General features: G+C 41.5%; 1 protein-coding gene across 1 annotated transcript in view; it reads left to right on the forward strand.

The window, feature by feature from the left end:
* Nucleotides 1–12,760, forward strand: part of LOC146547956 (signal transducer and activator of transcription 1-alpha/beta-like) — a 14,692-nt gene continuing 1,932 nt past the window's right edge. Inside the window, exons 1-18 of the mRNA XM_085265013.1 lie at nt 1–106; nt 3,286–3,413; nt 4,165–4,309; nt 4,395–4,490; nt 6,087–6,173; nt 6,260–6,338; nt 6,716–6,807; nt 6,986–7,137; nt 7,586–7,744; nt 7,850–7,942; nt 8,357–8,416; nt 8,506–8,526; nt 8,623–8,713; nt 8,841–8,882; nt 9,548–9,637; nt 9,734–9,832; nt 9,925–10,060; nt 10,370–10,508. Of these exons, the coding sequence (XP_085121139.1) occupies nt 3,286–3,413; nt 4,165–4,309; nt 4,395–4,490; nt 6,087–6,173; nt 6,260–6,338; nt 6,716–6,807; nt 6,986–7,137; nt 7,586–7,744; nt 7,850–7,942; nt 8,357–8,416; nt 8,506–8,526; nt 8,623–8,713; nt 8,841–8,882; nt 9,548–9,637; nt 9,734–9,832; nt 9,925–10,060; nt 10,370–10,508 (1,709 nt within the window). The 5' untranslated portion in view covers nt 1–106. The remainder of the gene's footprint in view (nt 107–3,285; nt 3,414–4,164; nt 4,310–4,394; nt 4,491–6,086; nt 6,174–6,259; nt 6,339–6,715; nt 6,808–6,985; nt 7,138–7,585; nt 7,745–7,849; nt 7,943–8,356; nt 8,417–8,505; nt 8,527–8,622; nt 8,714–8,840; nt 8,883–9,547; nt 9,638–9,733; nt 9,833–9,924; nt 10,061–10,369; nt 10,509–12,760) is intronic.

Here is a 12,760-nt window from a genome sequence, read left to right on the forward strand (position 1 = left end):
GCCACTGGAGTAGAAAAAAGGTAGGAGAGCTGTTAGGGACTCAAGCGTTTTCGGAAACACAACTTACTTCCCGTGGAAGCTTGTTCACGTTACCTTTACATTAAAGGTAAGTTACATGACTTACATGTTCAAAAGGTGACGTTGTTTTATATTAATCGCATCTGTGACCCTTTTACACAGCAAGCCGTGCTAGGAGAGCACTTAAACTTGCTAATCGGTAATGCTTAAAAAAAACGACTCCTGCAAACACTTGATGGCAGTTTACGGGATATAAGCGTTCCTCTGTGTATGTGTTAATATTTGTGTATCTGTCCGTAGCCGTTATTTAAATCAAATCTTAACTTTTTACACGCTTACGTCCATACCTCCAACCATTAGGGGTCCGAAACGTAAATAATTACCTGTCAACCCCGTGTAAAAGTCGGGATCTTAGTCGATGTGTAACACCAGATAAATTATTGTATATGCCGATCTCTCAGGTGAGGCACCAACATATAGATAATCTATTGAGTCTTGTATTGTTAGACGTTAAAATAAGGGGCTCTGCTTGAATCTTAAAAAAGACACATTACCGATTAGAGTTTGGCTGAGGAGAGCTGGAAAGGACCACAGGGCTGCCTTAAGTGACTTGGGGAGCCAGAAAGATTAAAAATTAAAGCTGTGAAATGGATTTATTGGCTATGATCGTCTCATGAATGTGGAATTAGGTCATATATATATAGATACACATACGTTTAAATACTCTTAATGATATATTTTTTAACTGATGCTGGAGGCAGAGTCGCATTTGTGGGGAAATTGAAACCTAAGCTGACCTTAGACGCCTCCTACATTCAGGTTTAGCCACTTGGAACAAGATAAATACAGATAAGATTGCGTTTGATTTAAAAAAAACAAAACAACAAAATGTTAATTTGTCTCTTCTTTAGCTGTCAAACAATCCTGTTTTACAATATGGGAATTAATCTGTGCAGCTAATTACAGTTTGAGCTTCAGTGTCTATGAAATCCAGCTACTTTTAACAGAAATCAGTGTTGGATGTTCCTTTACATCATCACACACATCTTTCTTTGTTTTTACTTTCTGATCTTAAGTCAGAGCACAACTGAGCCAGGAAGGAGGCGGGTGGCAGCCCGCGACAATCCTCGAGTCAGCACTTATCATTTCACAATTTCTCACACTGTAAACAAGCAGCTGGTTTTCTGTAGTGAGAAAAATGTTTTGGAGCTTCCTGACCTTTGTCTTCTGTCCACAGTGATGCAAGGAGAGTCAGAAATAAAAAAATATTTTCAATTAGATCTTCAAATTGTTGAATTATCCTCATATATTTATGGATTTAAGATGAGTTCTTAGAAAACCAAGCTCAGAACAAATGACTAAAAAATGTTTCCTTTATTTATTCAGGATTATTATACACTTCTACACTGTATATAAACTTTAACTAAGTATCCACGTCTAGCGAATTCTCAAAAAGCGTAAAGTCCCTTTAAAGGGTTTTTTAAAAAGTCTCAGATTTCTGCCACTTTTATCTCACAGCCTCATGATAATAGATTCTGTATGTTTTTATTAACTGTTGTGTGTCTACAGCGGAAGACTGCAGACAGAAATGTGACATACATGTCGATAAATTTACAAACATGATTTGCTTTTGTGGGCGTTTAATAACCCAGCTAGGGTTTTCTTCAGTCTTTGATGACACACCAGTGAAAAAGTATATAAAATCAGACTTTTTCTGCTTATTTCCAGCTCCATATTTTCACTCCTGGACTCTGCTAGAGTAGCTTTGCATGATTCCCAGATTAGAATAATAATAATAATAATAATATTATATGGCGGCGATCGTGGCTCAAGAGTTGGGAGTTCGCCTTGTAATCGGAAGGTTGCCGGTTTGAGCCCCAGCTTGGGCAGTCTCGGTCGTTGTGTCCTTGGGCAAGACACTTCACCCGTTACCTACTGGTGGTGGTCAGAGGGCCCGGTGGCGCCAGTGTCCGGCAGCCTCACCTCTGTCAGTGCGCCCCAGGGTGGCTACAATGTAGCTTGCCATCACCAGCGTGTGAATGTGTGTGTGAATGGGTGGATGACAGGTTGTGTAAAGTGCTTTGGGGTTCTTAGGGACTAGAAAAGCGCTATACAAATACAGGCCATTTACCATTTTTATTTATCTCATACTTGGTCTCCAGTTCATTCTCTGTCTAAGCTGTTTTAGCTCCTTCACTTTTAAGCTGACTTTAAGCAGCTCTGATTGGCTGCCCCTCACTATCAAGACTTTTGTTGCACATGTTAGAAATATGTGCCCTCCATGACATCATAAAGATCAAAGAGTAGGAAAAGGAATTTTTGAAACTGAGTATTTAGAGCAGTCTGAGGCTAGAGCGATTACTCGCACATACACTGTCCTCATTATTTGAGGCTCTGGTGCATGAACATCCACCACGAAACAGGATATGTATGACAGAAAAAATGCTTTAACATTTCTTATCTGTGAAACTAAAATGGTGAATAATCTTGCCTGATGCTCGGTAGAAAAGCCTGTATATATGTAGCCACCTTTTGTGCTTTTTAGGAAAATGATGAAGCTGAGCAATTTGGCCATCACCTACCTGTTGTTTTGAAACTGAGTGGCACTGATTACCTCTTATTTCTGACACTAACACAGATAAAAAGCAATAAAATTAAGTTCATGTTTAATTAGCAAGATGTGAAAATACAGATTTTAGTGAAAAAACGCACCAAGAGAGTTTATTTTATTGGCATCGCTGAGCAGGGGAAGTATGGGCTCAAAATGTGGTCATAAATATTTTGTACTTGTAAAAAAGATTTGTATGTGTAAAAAAAAAAAAATTTGTGCATGCGTAAAAAAGATTTGTGTGTGTAAAAAAGATTTGTGTGTGGACTTAGCCCAAAAAAACCCCTGCAAGTTACAAGTATGAATTTTGACCCTATTTTTCTTCCTTTAAGCTGATTGGTCAACGTCATGTCAATCACAAATTCTGATTGGATTGTTACATTTGTGATTGACATGACATTCACCAATCAGATGAAAGGAAGAAAAATAGGGTCAAAATTCGTAGTTGTAACTTGCAGGTTTTTTTTGGCTAAGTCCACACACAAATCTTTTTTACAAGTACAAAATATTTATGACCACATTTTGAGCCCATAGGGAAGAGGCTATCTCACTGCTGGTCATTAGTAAGAATGCAGCTTTTAGACTCTCCCGTCTTTTGCGTAGACTGTGCCACATCGTGCAAAAAATGTCCTGACAGAGCTGCTTTCATTCACCAGAAGATGGCGCAGTGGGGCCAGCTTCAGATGCTGGACAGCAAGTACCTGGAGCAGGTGGATCAGCTGTACGATGACTCGTTCCCCATGGACATCCGTCAGTACCTGAGCAAGTGGATCGAAAGCATCGACTGGTAAGAAGTCCGAATAAAGGGCAGCGTCTTTTTTTTTTTTTTTTTTTGGCAAACGTTTCTCATCGACTCGTTTGAACCATTAAAAAGTTGTTTTTATTGTAATACCTGTACTGATTTACCTGAATTTTTTTTATCTGGCATATCCCCTCCATACAATAAAAAGAGGAATAACTAACACTAAAACAAGAAAATCAAAGGTTGCAAAGTAAATCAAAGCAAAGGTTAAACTGGATGTCCTGATGGAAAAGAAAACTGTAGGTGCATTTGTATCGACATCGTAGACCAAACAGAAGCGAGCTCACACTTGTGGACGTGGATCTGGATCTATGGTCCTGCACTGGAAAACAACAGGGTCACCAAGGATATGGAAAGCTTCATGACATTGTATCCACAATGCAGGGATATCTTTGCGCATATTGAGAGTTTTGGTTCAGCTGCAAAAATTTAATTACATGTGGGGGAAAAAGTCCTCACAGCCCATAAAATCCTGGTTGTAAAAGTGCAGAAATACCTGTCCTTCATCATCATTTCAGCATCTGTTCATTAACTGTTCCATTGCTAGATTTTTATCAGACCAAAGCAAAAGTGTTTGAGCTAATGAGACTGATAATCATGGACTTCTCAATATTTGGATAAAGGTTTTGTTGAAGCACAGCATTAGCTGAAAACCAATTTGTAACCCTTTCAAGGTTAACCCCAAACTGAGCGTCTTCTGTTCATGCTACTCAAAGACTTACTGTGGTCTCCTCAGGGACACGGTGGCCATGCAGGACTCTCTGGCCACGGTTCGTTTCCACGACCTTCTCGCTCAGCTGGACGACCAACACAGCCGCTTCGCTCTGGAGAACAACTTCCTGCTGCAGCACAACATTCGCAAGATCAAGAGGAACTTGCAGGTCCGACCCTGGATTCGAAATACTTCTGTGTGAGGCAGGTTAAATTCCTTTATGTAACTAAAAGTACGAGCGGTTCTCTCTCCAGGATCGCTTCCAGGAAGATCCCGTCCACATGGCCATGATCATCTCCAGAAACCTGAAGGAGGAGCTGAAGATACTGGAGATTGCAAAGAGCACAGAGGTAAAAGCTGCAGCTCGGTTTCGTTGTTAGAACATAACTATGACAGCAGAATAACACCCGACAGATCTAAATCCTTCCGTTAATCAGACTCTGGCTTTAAATACACATTTACTTTTAGGCTCACACATCTGGGGTTTAAATTATAGACGAGTGTTCAGGATTCAAACAGCTTATAGGTGGATTACAGCCAGCTTCTGGTGCAGGTAGACCATCGTAAATCCTACCAGATGCAACTTAAAGCAAGAGAAAAGATGCTTTCAAGACAAAAATAGCTGAACAAATGATAAGAATTGTATTACTTTTCCAACTTAATGGCTGCTTGAATGCTCCAAAATCATGCTGATGCATGGTGCGTACACGTCTGCATGCTCTATGAATCAAAGCCCAATATGCACACAGGGACTGAGTTCTCATTCTTCAAAATGAAAAACCAACAGAAACAACCTCAGAATCAGCTTTTTTCTTATGTACTATAACTTTAGTGCATTAAATAAAGCTGTAAAAACCATTTCACCTTCATGCTGTTTATATTCTCTTACTCTCACAGAGTAAAAAAATAAATCATCCTTTTTTTGTTTTTTTTCCCAGTAATTTTTCATCTGCATGTTATCTTTCCACTCAAACACAGAAATTTCTATTTCACAGCCACAAGCCGTAATCAGAAGATTAAAGCAACCTTCTACTAGATCTAAAAGATAGAAAGAATTGGAAAGGATCTACTTCATTACACCCCTTATACCTATTTTTTTTTTTCATGTATAAAACTGCAACGCTTGTGGGATAAATTACTTTTAATTTAAAAGGAAATACCATCTGTCCATCCATCTATCTTCTTCCGCTTATCCGGAGCCAGGTCACGGGGGCAGCAGCCCAAGCAGAGATGCCCAGGCCTCCCTCTCCCAAGCCATCCCCACCAACCTCCTCCACTTATCTGGAGGAACACCAAGGCATGCCAGCTGTGTCCTGGGTCTGCCCTGGGGCCTCTCCCGGTGGGACATGCCTGGAAAAGGAAATACTTGCCTGTGATATCCTCATTGATCCCAGAGTGATGTTTTTGGCCCTGATGAGAAACTGGCTAAAATTTGCTCCTCTGCAGACAGATCAGTGGACAAAACTATGACCCAAGTGAAACGTCTACAAGTCAGAACACTTGTCAAATACCTGAAAAGTCTGAACACCTTAAAACTACAGCAAGTGTTCCTTCTTTATTTAGCATGTTTTGCGATTCTGTTTTCTTCCCTCTTCTTTGTTTTTACTTTTAAATGCCTTATCTAGAAATCTGATTAAACATGAGGGTAGCAGCACGGGTTTCTGTTCATCTACACCACATACATTAAGATTGATGCAGTTTTGCTATCAAAACTACGATATACTCTGTGATAATGATGCTTAATGTTAGCTAAGGAGAGCGGATTTTGTCTTAAGATTGAGACACTTGGAGTGGGTGTAATCTTGATCTGATTTCGTTGTTTAGCAGAACTTTAACATCTATGTCTAAATTAATACCTGAATTCAGTTTCACTTTTCAAGGTACCGAAGAGTCTAAACCTGTTTCTGTTTCAGAGACGTTAAAATGTGTGACCTCTGTTTCGGTAGGATGAGACTGATGGGGCAGTGTCGGCCATGGTGGTGGAGAAACAGAAGCTGGACAACAAAGTGAAAGAGATGAAGCACATAGTCCAGGTAAAACTATTACGCAGCGTGTAGGTCCCAGCTCGAGGTTGGCCCGGCTCTGCTGGAAAATCTCTAACGGGCTCTTTGACTATCAGGTGGTGGATCAGAACATTAAGAACGTAGAAGACCTGCAGGACGAGTATGACTTCAAAGTCAACACACTGAAGAACAGAGGTGAGGAAATCGTCCAGGCTCAGCTGTAGAGCCAAACCCCAAAATGTGATTGCAGTGATTTGGATGGCTGAGGAAGTACTTTTGGTAATACAGTGAAGATCAACATGTCAAGGGGCAATTTGAGTTATGGAGGCAGAGAAATAATTTCAGAGAGCTGACGGAGTTTTGAGGTTTTGAGCTAAAGCGCACTTGTTGCCAAATGCGGTGATCTGATCTTAAAAAATTGGAACAAAGTAGCTCGTGTTGGTAAAATTACAGAGTGAAAGGCCTTTTCCAAACTGACATATATTAAATGCTCTTAAAAGTTCATTTAAAATTCAATCTATGTTGCTTCCAAGTTTTAATTGTGTGCATTTTTTTTCCTTCTTCCTCCACAGAGAATGAAATGAACGGCATGACGGTGAAGGACCTGGAGAAGGAGAAGATGACAGTCGGGAGGATGTGCTTTGAGCTGAAAGCCAAGCGTCAGGTGACGAGAAACACGACTAACATATAATCCCTTTGAGGTCACTGGGCTGTAACAATAAAGTCATTTTGATCTTATAAACTTTTTCTTTCTGAGGAGTTTTAAACGCCATAACAGGACATTTGATGTGACTGATGCGATGGACTCTTGGGTGTGGGTTTTTTTGTTTTGATTTTTTTAGGACGCTGTGCTCGGGCTGAACGAGCTGCTGAACGTCACTCAGGCCCTGCTGGCAGAGTTGATCTCCGAGGAGCTGCCCGACTGGAAGCAGCGTCAGAAGATCGCCTGCATCGGTGGCCCGCCCAACGCCTGCGTGGACCAGCTGCAGAACTGGTGAGCCGCCCTCTCCATCCCATCTCTTCCTCTTTAATCGCCTCTTTCTTCACTTCCTCTTCTGCTTAGCCATCAATCTTAGTGTCTTTTTCATTCTTCCACCTATATTTAATATTTCCCTCACCTTCCTCATCGTAATTTTTCCATCAGTTTTTTTTCATCAGTTCATTTTGATTAAACACCTGCGAGGATGTGAACCTGTTTGAGAAGAAAGGTTAAAGGGGTTTAATAAGATGTTAAAATAGTTTGATAAAAGACGTAACATGGTAGATAAACAGATGAAAGTGGTCACTAAACGATATGGAAAAATCCTAAATGGAGGAGATAAATGACTGAAAGTAAATGGAGAACCAAAAGTAATCCAGGGTCCAGTTCATGAACAGTTCTTCGGTCGACTGGGTGCTTCATCTGGTGTGTTATCTGATCTTCTGTCCTCGCCCTCCTGCAGGTTCACGGCAGTAGCGGAGAGTCTGCAGCAGGTCCGTCAGCACCTGAAGAAGCTGCAGGAGCTGGAGCAGAAGTTCACTTATGAGAACGACCCCATCACATTGAAGAAGGCTTACTTGGAAGGCCGAGCTCTGGAGCTCCTCAAAAACCTGCTGTCCAAGTATGAAACCCTTCACTCTTTATTGTTATCATTATTATTATTATCATTATTATTGCTGAGTGTTGTTATTATTGGCTGTTAACCTGGATTCTGATCTGTGTGAAGCTCTCTAGTTGTAGAGAGGCAGCCTTGCATGCCCACCCACCCACAGAGACCACTGGTGTTGAAAACAGGCGTCCAGTTTACGGTGAAACTTCGGTAAGAAGTTAAATGTGAAGTGTTTACGTGTCTTTCTGCCCTGACCACTAAATCATTTTTACATTTATATAAGTTATATAATAATTCATATAATTTCTCATTTATATAATTTCTAAAAAAATAAATAAAACAGAACCAGTTTATTACCACTCTTGGTCCTGTCATGCTTGGTATTGATCCAATACTGATACCAACATTGGTATCCATACTATCTATACATCCCTGAGCCTGGCTCTGCTGGAGGGTTCTTCCTGTTAAGAGAGAGTTCTTCATCCCACAAAATAAATAAAATAAGAATTTTTCCTTCTTTGTTTTGTACCCAAATGAAATGAAAACGCAGAAATTGCGTCAGGTGATGTTTATCTGTTGGTGAGCGTCAGCTTCCTGTTTCAGTCTCGTTTCCTTTCGGTTCAGGTTTCTGGTGAAACTGCAAGAGTTTAACTACCAGCTCAAAGTCAAGGCCCTGTTTGATAAGTAAGCAAATTCTCACCTTTGCTTTTGCCGCTTTGAATCATCATGCTGCATGTTTCCAAATATGTAACACTTTTTTTTTTTCTCCTCAGGGATGTTACAGAGAAGAAAGGGTACGTCTGAAATGTATTCATACACATTGAAATATATAACGTGTTATTCAGTAACGCAGCTGATTAATAGCTTTCCATTGATCATCTTTGAATCAGGTTCAGGAGGTTTAACATTTTGGGGACAAACACCAAAGTCATGAACATGGAGGAGTCCAACGGCAGTCTGGCAGCAGAGTTCAGACATTTGGTAAAATCAGTGTCTTAGTATTAAACCCACAGTATTCCCTTCCACTGGTTATATATTGTTTTTATTATTTAGGGAGATTTCTTAGACACCCTAATAGTGATGCCTTTCCAACTTAATCTCCATACAGCAACTCAAAGAACAGAAAGGACCTGGAAACAGAACAAATGACGTAAGAGCCTTTAAAACTTTATTCCATATAATACACAAACCTGCTCTGTGTGTTTGAGACTGCAGGTCACATACTGGCTGTTTTACAGTCATCATAGAGGCCTTCAATATGCAACAGACTCGTCTACCTGGATGTTTTTTCTTCCTCTTCTTTAGCTGTAGGAGCGCGCCCTCCTTCTCTGCGCTTATTCTCTTGTGTGGTGGAATATAACCATTAAATTAGTAATTCTGTCCAGGCCGAATGTCACATGAAAATCACCGTTTCAGCTTCCCACGGCATGTTAGTGCGAAAGCTTCAAAATAAAAGTTCTTTAGAAAAAACTGAAGGGATTTTATAGAACTAACAGTGGCCTAAAAAATCATTTTATATGTAATGCACACTAGAAAAAGAAAAGAATTCATTGTCCCGCATTACAGCTTACATAGCTATATGAGGAACCTTGTTCTACTTTATATGTAACCTCTGTAAATGTGACGTAAGGACAGATATGGACACATAGTTTGTTTTGTTGGAGAAAGATTGTAAACTACATTTGATGTGGTTTTACGTGTAGATTGGTGATGTGGAGTGAAGTTTAGTTACAGGAACGTTGCATGCTTCCTGCAGAGGCTTGGGGAAGGGTGTTGTGTGTTTTGGGTAAGCTGAGTGTGTCTCTGGGTGTTCAGGGTCCTCTGATCGTCACCGAGGAGCTCCACTCGCTCAGCTTTGAGTCGGAGCTGCAGCTCAACCAGTCCGGACTCGACATCAAACTTGAGGTGAGACCCGCCCTTTGTTCATGCTCAGAATTAAACTGGAGTTGATAGAGGAGATTAAACCCTGCTGCTTCCTCCTGTCGTTTTATTTATTTCTAGGCCATTTCTCTGCCCGTGGTCGTCATCTCCAACGTCTGCCAGCTACCCAGCGGCTGGGCCTCCATCCTCTGGTACAACATGCTGACCACGGAGCCCAAAGTGAGAACACGCTTTGATTTCAGTCCGCTCCTAGCACCTCCACGTACCCTCGCTTTTGTCTCTTACCAATCTCCAACTGTCATATTTTCCAGAACCTGAAGTTCTTCCTCTCCCCTCCTGCGGCGAAGTGGTCTCAGCTCTCCGAGGTGCTCAGCTGGCAGTTCTCCTCCGTCACCAAGCGAGGCCTGAACCAGGAGCAGCTCAACATGCTCGCTGATAAACTGCTCGGTGAGACGCACAAAAATAACATGTGGTAATGTTTTAAGAAAATTCAAGGCCACTAAATATCTTTTAAAGTCTCTGTTTTATTCATAACAGGCTTAAACCTTAACTATAACTAAAGATCTTAACCCTCAATCTGTCGTTTCTTTACTACTGATGAAATATAAGACGATCTGAGGCTCAGAAAGCTGCAGACCAAAACGAATGGCTCAAAGTCAACAAATGGCCGACTGTCACTGCTGTGCTAATAAACTTCTACCTGCAGCACACATGAATAACCTGCAGATGTTTGTACCTGGTTGTTTTTCTGTGAAGGAACCAAAGCTCAGAGGAACCCGGAGGGACTCATCCCCTGGACCAAGTTCTGCAAGGTGAGCCATAGTCTGATAAGCCTCATTTATCCAGCTGATAATGATTTCATTTATATTCAAAACCAGGAGACTCAGAGGGCAACGTAACAATCACAAAGGTTAAAACTTTAAAAAAAAATGCAATTATGCAGGTGTTGATGTAAATAGTTACAAATAAAAACAAAGTCCGTAAAGACTGTTTGATACACTGTACTGCCAAAAGTACTCACTCGCCTGCCTTCACACACACACATCAACTTGAGTGACGTCCCATTCTTAATCCATAAGGTTTGATATGATGTTGGCCCTTTGCAGCTATAACAGCTTCAGCTCTTCTGGGAAGGCTTTCCATAGGTTTAGGAGTGTTTTGAGGAATTTTTTACCATTCTTCCAGAAGCACATTTGTGAGGTCAAACTGTTGATTTGAGGACAGGACTCTGTGCAGGCCAGTCAAGTTCTTCCACACCAAGCTCACTCATCGATGTCTTCATTGACTTTACTCTGTGCACTGGTGAACAGTCATGTTGTACCAGGAAGGGACCATCCGCAAACTGTTCAAAGCTGAGAACATGATATTGTCCAACATGTCTTGATATGCTGAACCCTCTATGTTCCTTTCACTGGAACTAAGGGCCTGAGCCCAACTCCTGAAAAACAACCCACATCATAATAACCGCTCCAACAAACTTTACACTTTGCACAATGCAGTCAGACAAGTACCGTCTAGACCAGGGGTCAGCAACCTTTAACACCCAAAGAGCCATTTGGACCCGGTTTCCACGCAAAGGAAAACACTGCGAGCCACAAATACTTTTTGACATCTAAAATGAAGATAACACTGTATGTATTGTTTTTTACCTTTATGCTTTGTGTGAACAACTAAGGTGTGTTGCTTATGAAATCCATGAAGTGCTACAGAGAAAATTACATTTTATTTATGTAATGAACACATTTTGAACTCTTAAAGAAATATAACCAAAGGAAAACGATCCATGTAGCAAAGAAAAACTGTTGTGTGCCACCCTTATATCGCCTTTGGGCTTTTGGAGCGTAGCAGAGCCTTGACCTGAATTTTAAAAAATAATTGGAAAAAAGCACTACGCTACTATGCAACGGGGCGATTGTGGCTCAAGAGTTGCCGGTTCGAGCCCCGGCTCCGACAATCTCGGTCGTGGTGTCCTTGGGCAAGACACTTCACCCGTTGCCTACTGGTGGTGGTCAGAGGGCGCCAGTGTCCGGCAGCCTCGCCTCTGTCAGTGCGCTGTGGCTACAATGTAGCTGCCATCACCAGTGTGTGAATGTGTGGATGACTGAATGTAGTGTAAAGCACTTTGGGGTCCTTAGGGACTAGTAAAGCGCTATATAAATGCAGGCTATTTACTAAAAAATGAAAAATAAATATTTGCATAAATATTTATTTATTTACTTATATTTATTTTACCTGGTAAATGTGTGTGGCGGGGCGTGGTCTGCAGTGCCGCTGCATGTGAGGAGGCGGACGCACCTGAGCGGCACCCGCAATCACGCCTCGCCGCCTTAACGTCTGTGCTCTCTATGCTGTTGTGTTGGTGTGTGTCGGGCTGTGAGCTGAAAAGCTACAGCCGGCTGTATACGTACAGCAGCTGTGTGTGAAAAGTGGTCAATAAAGAGATGCTGAAAAGCATGTTCATGGAAATATCGTCAGGTCTGCCGTGGTATGTTTACAATGGAACTTCTGCTGCTGAACCTCTGCGCACAGTGAAGTGACTTTCATCTTTGCGCGGGACTGTAAGCGGTCATCTGTGAGGCGTGAGCGGTGTTTGTTTTTAACATAGTTCACGGTGGAGCTGCTGACATAATGTGGATCTGAAGATCCATAATTGGCCTACCAGGGGTTGAAAGTCTCGGGAAATGCACGGCGTTTCGGCGGGTATACCGGCTTCCGCGAGTGTGACGCTATTTTGAGCGACGAAAAATAATAAAATATAATTTTATTTTTATATTTCAATATCACAATAATCTTCCAATTTAGAACTACAAGTTTAAAAAGAACTAACACAAAAAATACACTTCAGCTAAATACTTGTCATTTATTTTCCCAAACCACGCGGAGCCGCAGTATAAGGACTGCGTCTACACCAGGTTGCCGACCCCTGGTCTAGACTGAAAACTGTGATTCTTCGCTCCAGAGAACACGTTTCCACTGCTCTAGAGTCCAGTGGTGGAGTGCTTTACACCACTGCATCTGACGCTTTACATTGGCAGTCTTTGGTGATTGACTTTGGAGAAAGTCTGCATCCCACAGCTGACTGGAATATTTAGTAGTAAGGAAATTTCATGCCTGGACTTGTTGCACAGGTGGCATCCTGTCACGATA

Source organism: Mchenga conophoros, linkage group LG23 (genome assembly GCF_057382185.1).
Source record: "Mchenga conophoros isolate Kocher_MC1m ecotype Shallow Benthic linkage group LG23, M_conophoros_male_GT1.1, whole genome shotgun sequence".
Classification (NCBI taxonomy): domain Eukaryota; kingdom Metazoa; phylum Chordata; class Actinopteri; order Cichliformes; family Cichlidae; genus Mchenga; species Mchenga conophoros.